This window comes from Tympanuchus pallidicinctus, unplaced genomic scaffold, assembly GCF_026119805.1.
Source record: "Tympanuchus pallidicinctus isolate F22 unplaced genomic scaffold, pur_lepc_1.0 scaffold3, whole genome shotgun sequence".
NCBI lineage: Eukaryota > Metazoa > Chordata > Aves > Galliformes > Phasianidae > Tympanuchus > Tympanuchus pallidicinctus.
In genome coordinates, this window is record NW_026294747.1 from 43854642 (window position 1) to 43872921 (window position 18280).

The 18280-nt window shown below is 40.8% G+C and overlaps 1 protein-coding gene across 2 annotated transcripts in view; it reads left to right on the forward strand.

The window, feature by feature from the left end:
• Positions 1-859: 859 nt before the first annotated feature.
• Positions 860-18280, forward strand: part of SLC24A4 (solute carrier family 24 member 4) — an 85593-nt gene continuing 68172 nt past the window's right edge. For both annotated transcript variants that reach the window (XM_052696760.1, XM_052696761.1), the window contains exons 1-2: positions 860-1138; positions 3237-3347. In XM_052696760.1, the coding sequence (XP_052552720.1) occupies positions 982-1138; positions 3237-3347 (268 nt within the window). In that variant the 5' untranslated portion in view covers positions 860-981. The remainder of the gene's footprint in view (positions 1139-3236; positions 3348-18280) is intronic.

The following is an 18280-nucleotide window of genomic DNA, read 5'->3' on the forward strand; positions in this document are numbered from 1 at the left end:
CACGAGCCTGGAGTCAGCACGCAGCGGGCCTGTGGTGCAGTGTCCCGACCGTGCTTCCCACTGCTGCACAAATACTTTGTAAGCAAAAACGAAAGACCACCATGCGCACTTGCAGGAGGAAGGGGAAACGCAGAGCATGAACGATATTCTACGCGTGAAGATTTGTTTTGGCAGGATATTTTTATTAGTATTTCAGTTGTGACATCAATAGAAATAACGGCAGACACGAAACGTTCCATGTTGCGAACTATGAGGCCAGAGATCCCGCGTGACACCCTTGCCGCTGTCCCCTCAGCTCCAACACCCGCAGTCAGGCGGCGCGACCCCGACCCCACCGCGCGCCCGCGCTTCGCACGGCGCTCACAGCAGCCGCTCCCCGCCCCGGGGAAAGGATTAATTTGGCCAGCCGATGCCCCGCCCCTCCCTGGGGAAGCCAGGCGCTGTTGCGCGTTGCCATGGGCGTCCGCGGAGCGCCCTGAAAGTTGCCGGGGGGGGGCGGGCTGGGCCGGGCGCTCGGGGGAGCGGTAGTCTGCTGCGGTTGAGTGGCTGTTCGGCGCCGCTGCGAGAGCCCAGGGGGTGGCCAGTCCCGAGGCGGCGTTTGCTGCGCCCCGCAGGTGCCGAGTGGTGGAAGGAAGGAGGGACGGAGCGAGGAAAGGACTCCGCTTGAAACTTGGCCGGGCGGGCACGAGCGCTGCCGCCGTTGCTGGGCGCTGACTCGCAGCCGGCTGCGGGGCGCCCGCCGCTCCGCTTCCTCCGCCGCCGGCCATGGTGTGCGCGGGCAGCGGGGCTCAGCCCGGCCCCTGAGAGCGCCGCCTCGCCCTCCCGCCGGGCCGCCTTCCCGCCCACCTCCGCCTGCCGCCCTGCTTCTCTGGGCACCGGCTTCGCCCCGCGCTGCCGCCCGCCCGCCATGGAGCCGTCCGCGGAAAGGCGGCGGGACTGAGCCCCGCACGCAGCGAGCCGCCGGCCGGCCCCGCGCCGCCCATGGAGCTGGACGGAGCGCCGCTCGCGCGCCCGAAGACCATGCTGCCGCTGCTGAGGAAAGTTCGCAAGCGGCGGGAGATGCTGCTGCAGCAGCTGGGCTTCATCTGCGCCATCCTCTTCTTCGTCTGGTGCATGTCCAGCCTGCTCTCCAGGCGGGGTGAGTGCTGGAGCACTGCCGGCTCGGTGGGGCGCGGGGCTTCGGGTCGGCACCGAGCGGGGACCGCCCCCTGCCCGCCGCGCCGAGCTGCCGCCGGTCCGGTCGCCTCTGGTCCCCGGGCAGCTCCGGGCCGCCTCTCGTTGGTAACCTGTGGCTGTACACCTCCATCCGTCAGCTGCAACGGCTGCTTCTCACGCATCTTCTCCCCTAAGTGACGGTCTGGGATTGACAGAACGTTCTGTATGATAGGCAAGGAACGGTGCCGGCCTCGTATTTTAGGGAGTGCGTTGCATCCTTTATACGAGTGACATATTGGTAAACTGATAATCGATTGCGTTGTTCCCGGTGTTTTTCTGTTTGTTTGTTTCTTTTGTTGCTGTCTTGTTTGTTTTTCTGCCTGCTGGCACGTTTGGGGCTGTGAATGTACAGCTGGAGGCAATCTCCTTCCACTCTGCCTCGCATCCACCCAGATAGGAAACTGAAGGTTACTGGGTATTGCATACAGGCTCCTGGGTAGGACAGCCAACGTTTCCTGAGGATTTAAGAACAAAATCAAACGAAGTGCAGATCCTATCTCTACTGTAATTAGAATAGGTCATCCGCTTTAAGCTGAAGTTGAAATGCGTGCTTTAGGAAGAAAAAAATCCTGTGGAACTTTTCTTACTTTCTGAGGCCCTTGTGCTCACAGTTACCTGTGATGCCTGAGGTATGTAGGTGGCTTGTTGCCGTTCTAGATGCAACAGCTTAGTGCTGTGTATATCAGCTGTATTAGCATATAGCTTGTCTTAGAACTTCCAACATTTTTTAAAATCATGGTTTCACAGTATAGCCCCCCTTATTTAGAGCTGTTTATCTGTTGTGCCTATGACTTCTTTTTTTCTTACAGTAGCTAGATTTTTTCATAAATGGACTGGTTTGTGAAGGCAGCTTGGTTGGGGTATACTTGTGTTGACATAGTTTGAGGTTTTTGTTGCAGATAAAGGGTTTCCAGATGCTTTTTTGGTCTTGCGTGAAGAATGCCGTGACCTAATGAAAGTTTTTAATCTCCTTGGTTATCAGCTAAATCTCCGATAACCTGATTTTTGTTGGTATGCTCCATCAGGTAGAATTTATTTTAGCCCCCTAATTTACAGTATATTATATCCATAAACACTGACCATCTGTTCTCTGAATTTCTTATAGTTGTGGCAGCAGACTATTTTAGCAAATGTTTTAACCAAACTAACTTTCCAAGCTAGAAAGCTTTTCTAGCAAGAGTTACTGTAGCAAACCTTGAGCATTCTAGTATAAATTTTAAGATCAAGTATGAGAGTTTTTTTGTTATTATATTATTTGAAATAGATATGGTTGAAATGGAAGCAGTTTACTTAAGAGAATCTCTTCTTCCCTTGGTTGTTATGATCGTGTACACCATAAGTGCACCTTACAAACTGTATTCAGTAAGTTCAGTAAGAGACTGTTTCTGGAATATGAGTTCAGACTAAATCTCCTCTGATTTCTAAAGAAGTTTTGTTTTTCTTAATTCTTGTGGGGTTTTACTATGCTATTTTTCATTTCCCTCAACAAATTTTGCAGAGATTGATATTACCAAGTACACCCTATGCTAAAAAGACCAGTCCCTTGGTTTGGATTAAGCAGAAATATATCTGGAACTTGGAAACATGCATTTATATTTTTGATAAATCAGTGATGTGGCATCTGCAAATGCAGCTGATTAAATGAAAATGTGATCATTATTCATGTCAGCATAGCTGGGCTGGTTCCATGTATAGGGTATGGTAGTGTTGAGTTTCACAGATACAGGTTTCAGCTTTTGCTTGCTGCAGAATTACTTTGCTGTTATGGGTACTCCGATAGCCAGAATGTGCTGACAGCTTAGGTACTCCACCTTCATAGCTAGTTTACCCTTGATAGCACCAGAGAGCACCAGGCATACTTGCGTTGACATGTGCCAGAGGTACACTGTCATTTTGCTGTGTTCACTTACTGATATTGATGATCTGCCCGTGATCCTGGCTAATGGGAGCATGAAGTCCTGTTAAGATGATAGAGGAAAAACTCAGTGACAGTGGATATAACCTCTTTCTATTTCATACAGGCCAACAATCAAGTATTGCAGACACACATGTTTCATCAGGGACATGGAGGAATAGAATATTGATGGCATTACCTAATGGGACGCAGGAAGGAAAGAACTGTACAGATCCAGGTAAGAAAAGGAAACTTTATGATGTACTGTAAGCTCTTGAGATGTGTTGTGCTGTGCAAAATTAATATTCAGATGTAAGTACGTTTGGGGTCATTATGAGAGTTGTGTTGACAGTTCCTGAATTTTTCTTTCTTCATTTTTCCTGCCTAACTGAGCAGTGCATATTACAATGGTAATGAGAGGTGTGCTCTTCTTGAAACTGGGTTAAATATGTACTGTTTGAGATATCCTCTGAGCACAGTAGTTTGAACTTGTTGCCGTTATAAATGAATCATGTTTTGCTGGTTTAGTGATAAACTGTGTATTCGGAGTGGAAATTCACACTTTTTGGAGGGGTATGATGAGGTAAGTAATATGGAAACCCTGGAACAGCTTTTACTTCAAGATATCTGTTCTGGACGGAGAATAATTGATTGAGAGCAGGGATAGATGACACATTTCAATATCTGTGCTAGCCCACAACACTGTCATCTTCCCATCTGTCTTTCCAGTGTATATTTCCTTTCTCTCTCTCCTTGCCTTTCTGTGGTTTATGGTGAGTGGGAGATGAGACATTTTGCCAGTGGCACTAGCCAAATTAATTTAAAGTTCAGCTTTATTTATTTATTTATTGCAATATGATTCTGTCATCAAGTAGGGAGTGACAGCAGAGACTGTACTTTCTTGCAAAGAGTGACAGCATGAGTTCAGGGATACTGTGAACCTCTGGCACTGAGGATTTTAGAGCAGCACTTCCCCTTTCAATTACATGTTTGTTATAATACTAGGGCCTCTACTGTATAGATTGAGGATTGCTACTGTGCTTATGCGTTATGAGAAGAGTGGGGGAACACTGCTCAAAGTATGTGGATCCAAAACCTTTCACTGTATTTTCTTGATGTCTACAAGCATCTCTGTTAAGAACTGTTTGTACCTGTAACCTTATTATACTTTTGAATTATCTTTAAAAGTTGTTCACAGGTGAGAAAGAATAAACAAATAACCTTCTGGGAAGATGTCATTATTTTCTGACTGGTTATCAAGAATACAGTTCTTTCTGATTCCTCTTTCTTTTTCTTCTGCGTATGTAGACGTGTCAGTGTGATCATGCGTGAACACTCAAAGGCAAACCAACAAAGACCACAAAATTGTCAAAGTTGGATCAGTGAGACACCCCTCAACATTTTTGGTGGGAATTTCTACTTACAGTAAAGGAGAACTTTACAGTGATACAGTAAAACTGCTAATGGAAAAAATACACTTATGTACATATATTGAAATGTTGTTAGCAGTGATGACTTCTCCAGATACTGAAAAGAAAACATAGAATCATAGGATGCATTGGGTTGAAGGGACCGTAAGGATCATCTACTTCCAACCTACCTACCATGAGCCAGCTTCTGCTAGATCAAGTTGCCCAAAGCCCTGTCCAGTGATTCAGCTCCCTCCATGCTCCAAAACTGTAAGAATACTTTAAGAATAATTGGATTAAATAAATACAGCTGGAACATTTCATTCGCTTTATGAAATTCAGGTTGTTGAGGTGCACTTTTTTCTTTAACCACAAGAGCTGGGCGAATGGAATCTAAGAGACCCAAATGTGCCTCAGAGTGCTAAAGTTTTAAGAAAACTTGTGTTAAGCTTGTGATTTTTGGCACAGCATTGGAATTAATCTTTCTTTTTAATAGGTGTTTCTTCAGTTAGAACACAGATTTACAGATCAAGCATGTCACAGAACTGAAATTGTGGCATTTTTAGTCACTTCCTGTTATTCTGCAGCAATGTAAATCTTATCTGCTTATATCTTCCCCCACTGATGTGCGGATCTGGATGCTTCAAGAATTGCTAAAAGTAAGATGTAAGCATCTGAAAATATTTGAAACTGATGTTTGTTGGAGGATATTGTAAGGATCCAAGTTTGTAGTAGTAACTTTTGCGGAATTTGTTGTTGTTGTTCCTATATGGTAGCCAGAGATTGGGATTTCCACTGTAATGAGAAGAAGGCTTCTATCAAAAAGGAGCAAGCAGCAAGCTCATTTCCTTTAGAATGTAGTTTGTGTAACCCTGTTACTACAACTGGGGAAAGCAGTCATGGGAAAGGCTAAGAGACTCAGTCAAGATCACATCGAAAATTGGTGAGAAAATGTGGGTTTTCGGCTGCAATGTTTCATGTGCTTACCCAGAAAACTGACCTTCTCAATTTAATGAAGCTCTCAGGAACGGGTTGTCATAATTTCTGACTGTCTGAACTTTGTGTTTGTTTGTTTTTTTTTCTTTAATTTTAAGACAGATAGTTAATAAACATTTATGTTGTATGAATATAGTGCTCTGAATAGGCTCTCTTATGGGAAGTGCTTATTCTTATCTATGTCAGCTCTGTATTTCCTTTAAGCTTTAGGGGCCCAGCAGATGCATGGTTGTGTATATGGTACGCAGCAATTTCCTTATGTGAATATTTCCCTGTGTGTTTAGGATGAAAGGACTTCATACCTCGAGGAATGCAAGTCCTTGCTTGAGAGCTTGTTAATCTTTTGTGTCATTGCACTGCAGTTACTCTGCTCCCTTTTTATTAGCTTCCCACGCAAGTCTGCAGCTTTACTTCTCTTTTCATAAAGGCTTTCAACAAAGTTAATTTATTTACCACTTCATCCTCTTCTCTTGCTTACGTGCAAATAAAAAAAAATCCCCAGTTGTCAGAAGTTGCAGCTATAGAAGTTTATAAGACCATGAAAGCCTTTCAGTTCATGACAGGGCACTTATCCTTTGTTGAATATGTCTTGGGAGAAAAACTCTGTAAGCTTCTTGCAGTTAGAAGTCTTTGGAAGCTGCTATCTGCTAGAAGCTCAGATAGCATATGCTGTATGAGATTGTCTCATTTACAGGAGTAGATCATTTTGTATTGTGTTCTTCTGAAAACATTATTAATGCTTCTGGGACCATTGTATCAGAATAAAAAAAAAAACCTTTGAAGTCTTGGCAGTGTTTCTCTAAGTATGAATCCTGAGGATCTAACAAAGGAAAGGAAAATACATAGATGAGAGTATGTGTGTGTGTGTCAAGAAAGAAAGTGGATGGAGAGAAGGGAGCAATTTATTTGCCAATAAAGCAGAACTGGGGGAGAAAGGTTTTTCTGACATTTGGAAGTTAGAGTGACTGATATTGATGAATATCTTAAAAAGTGCTGCACAGTTTTATTGGTGGTAGATATTTTGCTGTCATAAGGACTTATGGATCCCGTAGCAGCAGCAAAGGAACGGTAGGCAATTTGCAGGAAGCAGACAGAGCATTTGTGAGCACCTGGCCAACCACAGTTTAGTCTGAACTAAGACCCAAGTTGGTGTGTCGTGTAGCTGGCTTCCATTAAAGATCCTGTCTTGAAATTCCATTTCCTGGAAGCTCCTCTGCTGTGGAAAAAACACAGTCACTGGTGCCCAGTGGCAGGAGAGGGGCAGTAGGCACGGACAGCAGCACAGGAAGCTCCATACGAACATGAGAAAAAACATCTTTGCTCTGTTTGCTGGATCTGGCTGCCCAGGGAGATGATGGAGTCTTTCTCTGGAGGTATTCAAGAGACCCATCTGGATGCTTTCCTGCACAACCTACTGTAGGGAGCCTGCTGTAGCAGGGAGGTTGTACTAGGTGATCTGCAGAGGGAGGTCCCTTCTAACCCCTGTGATTCTTTGATACAGCTCTTAATGTTACCCTGGAGCCAGACTAGAGGCTTATGGGTAGGATGTAGAATGCTCTGGGCCTCCAAAATTTCATGAGATTCTATGAGTTTTGAATTATACATCTTCTGCTCATTTTGTGTTGAGTAACTTCAAGTGACTGTTGTGGATCTCTTTCATTGAGGGAGGCTTTTCTTTATGGTTTTGAAAACTTTTGGTGAGTAAATTTGTGCTGAAGGAGGGGCTCATCTAATCCTGGCTTAAAGACAGGTCAACAGAAAGGGAGAGTTGTTGTCTTTAGCATCTTAATAGAGCTCATTAGTTTTCAACCAGGTTTTTTTGCTGTATCCAGACTCTCAGTTCCATCTGCCGTCAGCTCACTAGCTTGCAGTGCCGTCTGCCCAGCAAGTCTGATTTATGTAGCTTATCTGCTACTGTGGCTCACCTCTTGTTTCAGAATGTTCCCATGATCTCCTTATCTTCCAGAACTCTGAGTAACGTTTTGATTGGCTACAGATAGGGGTGATTTGGTGTTAGGGCGTTTCTAACCATGTGACTCCACTGGATGATGTTAGGCTATTAAAGTAATTCATCTTGACTGCTTTCCATTGTCAATATTTTCAAGCAATCTCTGTCTTTCTATATATTACAGAGATTAATGACTTGTTATGAATTAGAAATGTATCAAAATATATTTCTATTACAGTCTTCTGTCGCTGGTCAGTGAAATTGTCTTGAAATTGGCAGCATCTGTGGGCTTTCCTATCCAGAGGTCTGTCAGCCATAGGCAGTTCATGAATTACATTGATTTCAAGTGGCTGGGGATTTGGTTCCAGCCTACTCCTCTCGTTGTTACCAGTGGGAAAGGATGAACTGCAGGCTGGGAGGAAGGCAGAGAGGTTGGAGTTTCTGAATCAGGCTGTCTTTTTTACTTCAGAATTAAAAGGCACGTTGTAGTGAGTCTTTATGTCCTTGCTGCAAGAGGAAAAGAATCGGTCATCTATGGTGAAATTGTGTTTTCCAGCAGCCTGTGTGTAACTTTAGTTCAGAGTCAGGATCAAAATTCATTAAGTCTGTGTATATTTCACACTGCTAGTTATTCAGACCTTGGGGACTCCTGTAGAATATGATGCACTGTAGAGAAATTGTAGATGTTTTTGGCATTTTTGCTAAGATACCGTGGAGAATACAAGAGCCTGTTACTTTATCTGAAAAAATCAATGAATAGTGCTCTTGCTGACTAGGGGAGAAAGGGTTCCAAGTAGGTTTTCCAAAATGATAGAAAAAGCTATTTTTTGTACATTCATAATCAAAATGCTATAGGATGCATATAAAAAAAATGCTTGTTTTCCATCCACTTCATTGTAAAAATGAAGTGCATCATACACAGGATCTATCTATCTATCTATATAATGTATTTTTTAATTCTAATAGGCACCTTAATGTAGAATAATAAACACTGGATATTAAGTGCTAATCTAAATGTACTGTGGTTGTTGATGGAACGTCTCATTTTGTGCTATGTTTTGTGGGTTTTTTTTTAAACACTATGCTAATATTTAGAAATGTTAATAAAAATGTATACAAATACTAAAAATTTATTATAAATACTAAAAATTTATACTAAAAATTTATAGAATGTGCTCCTGATCTTCCCTAGATCAAATTTTGTTAAATTTTGTAATGAGAATCAGCGCCTTAAAACCCCATTGCTAAGATGGTGGTAGTAATGATTTCATTGTACCCCTTTGTTTCATGAACAGTCTAAATTGGTAAATTCAACATGACCTGACATTTTCTTTTTCACTCCTTCCTTTTCACTTTATTGTCTAGGTTGTCTTGCAGTGTACTGCAGCTGAAAAAGAAAAAGCTGCTACCTTACTTTGTGTCATGCATAATTATTACCATACCTCACTCTAGTGTTGGATGAAGCAGGTTGAAAAGGCATTGTAAATCAGCCTTTGTGAGCATTAATCCCTACTCTTGGGATTGACCTAGGGCAGAGCCTTTATGAGGATCTGGATTGTTTGATAAGCGTTAAAATAAAGCATAATTTTTAAAAGTGACTGAAGAGAAAGAAGGCAGCATTTTTTCATTGAAAATTGTAAGTGGGCACTAACAATGCACTGTTGGCTGTGATTGTAGCTGATTTGCTTGATGTGTCCCATTGCAAGAGCTTGCCTAAGTTGTTTGCAATTTTGGCAAACTTAAAATATTTAAAGCCAATAGGGTGAGCGCTTCAGATAGAATGGTAGTTGAATAGAAAATTTAAGAGAAGTCTGTCTGTTTTGTGTGGCCAACTTGATAAAATTTTCTACAGCCTTTTTATGAAGACTAGAGTAATCCAGTATATCAGATAATGCAGCTTGTATTAGCTTTCTTGTATAAGAACAAACAAGCAGCTCCCATTCTTCCCCCATAAAAATCCTTATGCATTTTAGAAAATGTAGTAGGAGAGAAGCAATTATTATGCCATTGATGCAGACATAATTTTGGACAAAAGCTGTCAAAAACATCAGCTTCAAATTCTTCTTATGTACTCTTGAGACTAACTATAATGTCTATAATGTCTATATTTACTCCAGTGGGCTGTGGCATCTCTGCTCCCTGCAGTGTTCCATCTCTGTTTTCTCACTGTCTCATCCACCTGTAGCTTGGACCACACTGTGTGGAGGGTTCGTGTGAAACTGGGCAGGCACAGGAGTGCAGGGAATTAGGTTGTGAAAAAGCAGCTGGAGGTAGCAGATAGTCACCAGAAGCTGAAAGAGGGATAGAGAAACTTGAGACTTAGAGTTGGGTGGTAGGAAGACTAAGATTATTCCAAGGAGACTGAAGTTGGAGGATGGGTGAAAGGATGAAAAACAAGAATGGGAGATGCTGAATTTTTGGGTAATGAGCCATGAGTATCCTGGTAATAATCGGACAGAGTCTGGCTGTGGGAACTGATAAGTAGATGAAATGGTAAAAGGAGTAAGAGAAATGAAAGCACACTGTGAAGTTTGGTTTTGGTTGGGGAAAGAGTCCAAAAAGAAAAGCAATGGGAGACTCTAAAGAGCTTAATTTGCAGAAGGGCTATGTTCTGTGCCTTTCATTTGGCCCATAAAGCTGGAAACATTCAGTTTATATTCTTTTTCTCATTTTTAGCTTCGGTTGGGTATCAAGGAAGAGCATCTTCATAGCCTGTATCAATGAAACTATCTAGATATAAAGTGATGTAAAAACCTTCACCAAAACCAGGCACTCTTGAGCCTCAACTCTGTGTCTGAATCTCAGTGTTGGGTCAGAAGTACTGATTTAAAAATATACTTTGACACAGTGTACAATTTCATTACAGTAAATTAATTTTAAACTTTGTTCTATTTTGACAAGAACTCTCAGAATTGAATTATTTTTTCAGAACTTACATAATTTTCTTGTACATTTCTGTCACTGTATTCATTAATAGATGTGGTTATCCGCCTTAGCAGGCTGAAAATATTCCAGGAACCCACTGACAATTAATATGGCATCACTTCTGTTCTACTGAAAGGTAAAACCCTCAGGCAATAAAGAGTGATGGTTTCCTTTATTCTTTTAAGCTGACAGACATTGAAGACATTATAGTAGAAAATTTATTAGTCTTAGAAAGTGTGAGTCAAATTCATTCCTGCTGGGACTCTGCTGATAAGTTGAAGTGCAGCAGAGCAGGCACTTCAGGGTAGAAGACAGGCTGTGTGTCCATCTGCTTGTTCAGTTTGTTTTTTTTTTTTTTTTTTCCACAACAGTAAGTTAATGGCAGGTGCCAGATTAACAGTCTTAAGCGAGTCTTAATACTCCCATGAAGGGGACATTGGCTAATATGCCTACACCCTTCCAGCATGCAAGATGTTTTAGTCTGCCTTTTCAGTTTGCTCTCATACTTGCTTTTTGGACTATTATCAGAGATTGCTGAAAGCTGGTGATGTTCTCTCTAGTCACTTGAGGGTAGTGTGAGTGGATCTTCAGAATAGTAAGATCTAAAGGTTCACAGGTGGTGAAAACTTCTCAACTTTGGGAATAGTGCAGTTAAAATGGATGAAACTATGTTTTAGAAGCTCAGAAAGGCAGAAATGGGAAAAAATAGATCTATTTTTAAAAATTTGTTGTGAATCAGCATTTGCTTTGGATTTTGACTTTCTAGTCCAAAACGTAGACTTCTGAAGAGAGGCATTTGTGCATTAAGGCAGCTGGGAGCATGATGCACACTGTCTTACCTCCACTATATCCTTACAGCCATGACAATTTATAGCAGCTGAGATTGTCCTGCAGATTTGTTGCTGAATTGTGTGAAAGTGTTTCTGGTTTAGTTCTTTGAACATCATAATTATTTGGTGAGAATCTCCTCTATTTAAACAGATTCCACCCCTTTCTAAGAGGTGCATTCTTTGCCCGGTTATGTCATACCTCTTTAAAGCCTCCTACAGGATCTTTGGCTAGTGTTACCTGAAGTTATAGGTCTTTTTCTCATCTTCTTTGGCTTTTCACGTGCCATCCTCTTTCCTGTTCCTGCTAGCTTTTATCTCCTTCCTTTACCTGTATTGAAACATTTAGATGAGTTTCCAGTGTCCATTTGCCTTTTCTTTCTATCTTTATACTGTCCCTCACAAATTAATATGTGAAAGAAACTATATGGAATATTATAATTCTTTCCTTTTTTGAATCTATTCTCATTAGCCATGAGTATCAAGGTGCTCTCTGGAGATCAGCCAGCCTGGATTGGTTGTACTGGAAACAAGTCAGAGTTATGATACTAATAAGTTCTATTTTATTCACATGCAGAAGCTTTACTACTTGAGGGTGGAGGAAGAACAGAAGGGTCCCTGTGAACTACAGTGTTGCCTGTTCTTGAGAGATGCAGTGGCAGTCTCAAAGAGCATGCAGTGAAAGTGGTCATAGAGAAGGGGAAAAGGCAATGTGAGTTGTCCAAAGTCTGTGGGAAGGTTCAGTAGCTAAGCTGCATTATTTTCCATTAAACTGTAGCCACAGTACGTTCACTGAGCAAGGAACTTCTGCTGCTACCTTAGTCATCTCTCTGCCCTCCTCCCTGATCAGCTTGTAGTAGCTTGGCTCTTCTATTTCATGCTTTTTTTTCTTTTCATGAGAAACATAATTCTTCACAACAGAGATGTTTTTACCAAGTCTGAATAAATGGAGCACCAAGACTCGTTGCCTGCATAAAGAGAGCAGTGATGTGCCTAGAACTGCTTCACTGTGTTGAATGATGGTGATACTTAAAGATTGTTAAGTGGAAGGAAAACAGGCTGAGACTCCAGTGTGAGAGAGACTGCATTAAATATCAGCACACCTTTGCCATGCTAGGAATGAAATGAACACCTCTGTTGCTTCCAGGCAGAAAAAGGAAGGAAAGGAAGGAAGCGTTCAGCATTGTTCTCTTGTGCGTGAGCAAATCTGTGCTATAGCCTCACTCAAATGTTTTTTAATATTTCACTTTGGATTTTGTCTTGAGGATTTATGTATGGGCTGTAACTGACATTTGAGTGTTGAAGAAGTTATTCAGATTTGAAGTTGATTGATTATATATATTTTTTAATCTCTGTGTGTTTACTTAGTTACGTGGTTGACCAGGGTTGATTAGTGTAACAGCACCTGATGGGAGAGCCCTTAGTTGGAAAGACTATCTGGGATCATCTCCAGAACTGCCTTAATCTGTGGATATTCAGGGCAACTAAGTTTATTAAGTACTGCTTAGGTAATTAAAGGTTGGAGCTGTGTTGCTTTCTCTGCATGACAACAGACTGGTAAAGACAAGTTAGTCAACTTGATTGAATGTTACCTGCTGCACAGGGCTCAGTTGGTTCCCACCAAGTCAAAATTTGACTTTCTGATGTGCTAGAAATGATGTTATTTTTCATGTGGTCCTGGAGTTTGCACAATTAGCACAGATTGTTGATGCTGAAAGGAGTATTTATAACTGTTTGTGACACAATTGAGATATGCGTTTTGCACTTTGGACTTCAGTTGGCTGGGTTTTTTTTTTTGTTTGTTTTGAAGCAAACTGCAGACTGGCCTGAATAATAAGTTTCTGCTAAATACTTGTGAAATTCTCTTTACTTACTAAACTGCTTCACCAGTTGGCACCTACAGATGAATGTAGAAGACCCATTTGCACGTGTAGAAGAGATATTAAATAAATTAAAAAAAAAAAACCTGACAGTTGCTTTTCTGGATTTTAAATATTATATTAAGTATTATATTTCTACAAGCTTAGTGGCTTTTGAAATTGGTTGGATTTTGTAGACAACATTAAATTATTTGCAAAATGTTTTGGTTTTGTTGAGCACTTTCAAAATTCAGTGTTTTGTTGTTTTGTTTTTTTTTTTTCATTCTTGCCTCAGCAGGGTTGAATTCTGTACAAATGCTGTTAGTGGTACTGGTAGTTTGGAATGAAATTGTAGATAGGATGGGAATTGTGATGCATTATTATGTACTTCAAGAGAAAAACCAACACAGTCGCAACTATGAAGAGAATCCATCTCTTCCGTCCAATAACTGATGCAAAGTGTTCTGCTCTTGTCACATTGCTGACACCCAGTCAGACTATTAGAGCTGAGCAGCTCTGGGGAATAGAGATTGCACATCTACCAGACATTTCTTGACAGGGTCCCAGCTGGGTTCTATGGGTGAGTTCCATCCTCCTCAAAACAATTTCCAGCCACGTTGTCCAGCTGAGCACATCTTGTGGAAAAGACAAGGACCCTCCTGTATCGAAACTGTAGGATGAGAAAGGGCTGACTGACACCATTGGCTGTGTGCCTGTTTGCACGAAGGTGTTGTCTTGTGACATCTCACTTTGCTCAGATTGTAGTAGGGTGTGATGTCCCATGATTCTGGAGGGCCTACAGACCTGACCCCAAACTGCTAGTAAATATGTATGTGTGTTAAAGAATCAAAAGTAATTCTTTTATTAGGGTAATGACAAAAAAATTATCTTTCTGTTCTTTACGTAAGCGGTGTAGCAAACCTTTCACTGACTTGCTATTTTAGCTGCACGGTGACTTTATACACTTAATCTTGGAGAGGCAACTTAGATCTTATTATTTAACAGCCATGGATAAAAGCCTCTTGCAATTATGAGATTAGCCAGAATTACACCCATGTTTTGATTCTCCCTGAAGTCTGATGTGTGCTTGGACTGGACACGAGTTTGACTCTTTCTTCTCCCCTTCCATCTTCCATCCTGTTTTTCTCTGTTTGCTTTAGAAAACTTTCTAAAACTGAAAGACACTCACAGAATTAAAAAGGCTTAAATTCCATGGGTATTCCTGCAGATGCTGCTATGAGTGCCAGGCAGCTTTGCCACTGCAAAGTAACAGAAACCAAGAATAGAAATTTGGCTTTACTGGGTGGTGAACTGTATGGTCTGTATTTGTGAGGGGGAAAAAAAAAAAGAGATCATTTGATTTTCTTTGAAAGAAATTTCCCTCTGGGAGGAAAAATCAAAACAAAACATGTGCGTTCACTGACACAGAAAGATTGGAACAGAATTAAAATTGTGAGAGGAAAAACAATCATACAGTTGTGAAATATTTAGTGAAGATAAAATGTTCAAAATCTTCCTTCCCTCCCCCCTTTCTTTTTCTCTGGGCTTTCCAAAAATTAAATGTAAAATAGCTCTAGTTCTGTAGATCATAGTGCCAGCATTGCATTTATTTTTCTTCTCTAAAACATTACACTTATTGCATATGGGAAAAATGTTTGTGATTTTAATGCTTGAAAGTAGGACCAGATTGGCTTTTATAAATCAGCCCAGCTCGTATTTCTTGATATTGCGTAACAGCTATTGGTGTGACACTAGAATTTAAACTTCACAAAAAGCTGATTAGTGTAAACCTCCCACACAGTGTTGAGGACAGGCTGCGGTGACATCGCTGCTAAAGGGAAATGACCCATACGTGCATGATTGCACTTCAATATTACAGAAATAGTCCTATCTCTCAAAGTTAATCTTCTAAATGTATGTTTGGATTTAGAGATGTTTATTTATTTACTTCTGGCATTTGGATTAATTTTTCATTCGATTGGCATCTCTTGTTGTCCATTTTGGAAACTGAGACTGTGAAATGGAGTTGAGCAGCAGTCTGTGGGGATTCATTTTTGTTCTGGGATGAAATTGTCAAAACTTGGTAGTTTGTTACAGTGTCCAAGATTGCTCTGTAGCTAGGGGGACAGATTTCTAACTATACATATGGTGAATTCTTGACGTCACATGGCTCACTTGAGCAAATGTTCTGATCCAGTACACCATTTATACACAAGTTTCATTGCATGTTTAATTTTTAAAGTGATTGATCTTTTCTTGGGCTGAGGCATTTCGACTACCTTAAGTGTCAATCAGTAAAGATCATTCATATTTCAGCGTCTGTTCAGGCAAAATAGAGCATCAAAGTACCGTGAGTCAAGGATTTTGAGGGGATTTTTTGATCGTTTTTCTGTTTCAAAATAGCTTAGTGGTGTAGCCCCATTGCACCTTTCTAAGCCACTGTTAATGTTGGTAGGACTTCTCCATATATAGAAAATACAACACTGGACTTCTTCCTCTAGGACAGCAAGGATCTCTCTACTGATGTTTAATGACAAATCATGGAAGAAGCATTCTTCAGAATACATGTGGGTTCTTCAAACAGGTTTCTAGCGATTTTCAGTTACTCCTTTGTGTAGTCATTTCTAAGGTAGCATGGTGCAATTTGAGCCACGCTTTATACAGATAAAAGGCTTAGTGGTAGTAGGAGAGTGGTCAAATCAGTAAGATTTGGCCTGGTGGAGTCAGAGGTGTCATTATCTAGCTCCTCTCAGTGATGCTGTGAATAAATGGTCAAAAGATAGTGCTTCATGAAAGTAAGTGTTGCCTGCAGATTGCCAATGGCATAAAACTGGTATGGCAAACTCTAGTTTCATTATCTAGGAAAATACTGTTTTTACTGCTTATATGGCTGTTTCATCAGTATGCACGTTAGCTGTCCCAGCTGCATTTTTTTCATCTTGACATTCCATCAGATCCCGAGCAGATATAACCTGCCTGAAGATTCTCTGCTTTAGTTCACGGAGGATACGCTATTAAGAACTGCTGCCTAAAATGGGATGGAGATTTTATGTTTTTCCGTGAGCGTGAGCTTCTGAGTGTCTGAGCTGACCATCTAATGACCTTTAAAAATGCAGCCTTTGGAGAGATGAAGAGGGATTTGTTGACAGATTTGTGCTAGCAAACCCCAAGTTATTTACAGAAGTCTGGAAGTCTTGGATTTAAAGAACACCGTGTAATTCAGAATAAACGCAAAGCATTAAAACCTTAATTTCACTGAGAAATATAATTCATTTTGACATTCTCAGAAACATTATTCTTAATTTATGTTATCAGTGCATCTTATAAATGAGAAAAAATTGTTTCCTCTTAATTTTGGACTAATTTGTTGTGTAACCATTTTTCTCTCACAGCAGGGCTGTATAGTAGTCTGCCAAAGCTTATTCATCATTTTAAACAGTCAATCTCTGTTCTGATATTAAGTCATTAAAAAAATAGACTTTGCAGCCAGGTGTATATTTATTTCCTTAATTACATAATGAAAACATCGACATGCTCAACTTCATAGTTAAAATACTGAAATATCCCCGTGTCATCAAAATGCTTAGAGAGGCTATAGATAAGTAGGAGGAAGGAGGAGAGCAAAGATAAAGGATGTTTCAAGACTACTTTTGTGGCTGTTCAAGTAGAATGTTTAAATCAGTATGGACAGAAGATGCTAAACTTGGTTTCCTTGGGCTTTTACAACCAGTTTAAAATTCCTGGGTTATATGTCTTGGAAAGATTGTGGTGAAACTAAGTTGGCTGGTGGAAAGCAAAGTAGCCATTACTTGGTAGGTTTCCCTCTCAGAGAGGGAGATGATGAAAATGAATTACTTCCAGGCAATCTTGTACCTTTTGCATAGAAGTACTTTGAATCATAGTAGATGGCTTCGGGTGGTAAAATAGGAAGTGTAAATCTCTGTTTCAGGCTATTTGCTGTCCTTGGCCAGTGGGAAAAGTGGCAGATAACAGTAACAAGTGTTGTGTGTAGTCCAAAAGCACTGTGTGTCCCTCACAAATTAAATTGTTGACCTATTTCTGTGCTTCCAAAGCTACACAACTGACATTGGCACCTTAATAAAGCAAAACAGTGTTGTAGTGTGGGTTGCAACCTTGTCCATAGAGATTGTTTCTCTGTCAGCAAATTAGCTAGATATGATATTAAAAGCAACTTGATTCTAAAAGCAACTTGATTCTGTTCTCATAAAGATCATTAAGGAAAATTCCCTTGAACAGAAGAGGGGGAATGTATCAGAAAGATTTTAAGGACTTAAATATTTACAGATGTAAATATTAAATATAAAACATTGTCAGTGAAATCTTTGGTGGAGTGAGGGATCTCAGGTACAGTTAGATGATTGAAATGGTCCATGAAGTGCATCCTTATGTACCTGGACACCTTGACACTTGAAGAGTAGGAGAGAAGTTAGGAAACATTGCTGTGTTTTCAAACTATCATGTTTTCTCTCTGGAATGCTGAAGATCTTTAAAATCAAATCATACCTGCAGAACTCCCAGTGAAGTTGGTGTGGGTTTCTGAACACAAAATATTTGCTTGTTTTGACAAGTACCTCAAGTATGGAAGATGAGTTCCCCTCACTTGAGAATGTTTCTCACTAAATATAAGGAGATACTGAAGGGGGCAAGGGAGAAGGTGCAAAGAGCAAACATCTCTGTGAGAAGACTCATGTTGAAAAGAAGTAGCTCTGGTGGAGCAGGTTGGTAGCCGTGGAGCTATTTGTTCTGCTAGCAACACTTTTTTCACTCATTTTGTACTGACTTCTTAGTAAACGTGTGAAGGTGCAAAACTATTATATTCAATTAATCAACTTTAGGTTTGTCTTTGGGATAGTTACAGTCTGTATCCCCTATTTTAGGGAGAGGTGATGCTGTTTTGAACTAGTGACCAGTGACATGAGAGCTCTAGTCTGGGAATTGAAGGATCCATCCCAGCTTGAAACTAAGACATTTAGCTTTTCTATTTAGACACTGAGATGTGTGAGGAGTACTTTGAGCATGCCTGGTGCATCCAGCCTCTCTGGGACCTCTGGCAGATTTTAATACAGATTTGCCTTGTTACTGGAGAGCAGCTCAGGTAAAAGCTAGCTACCTCTTTCTTGAAGGTGAAATTGCCTGGGGAACCTGCAAGAGAAACGGGAGGTGCTGAATTTCTGGCTTCTCCAGGG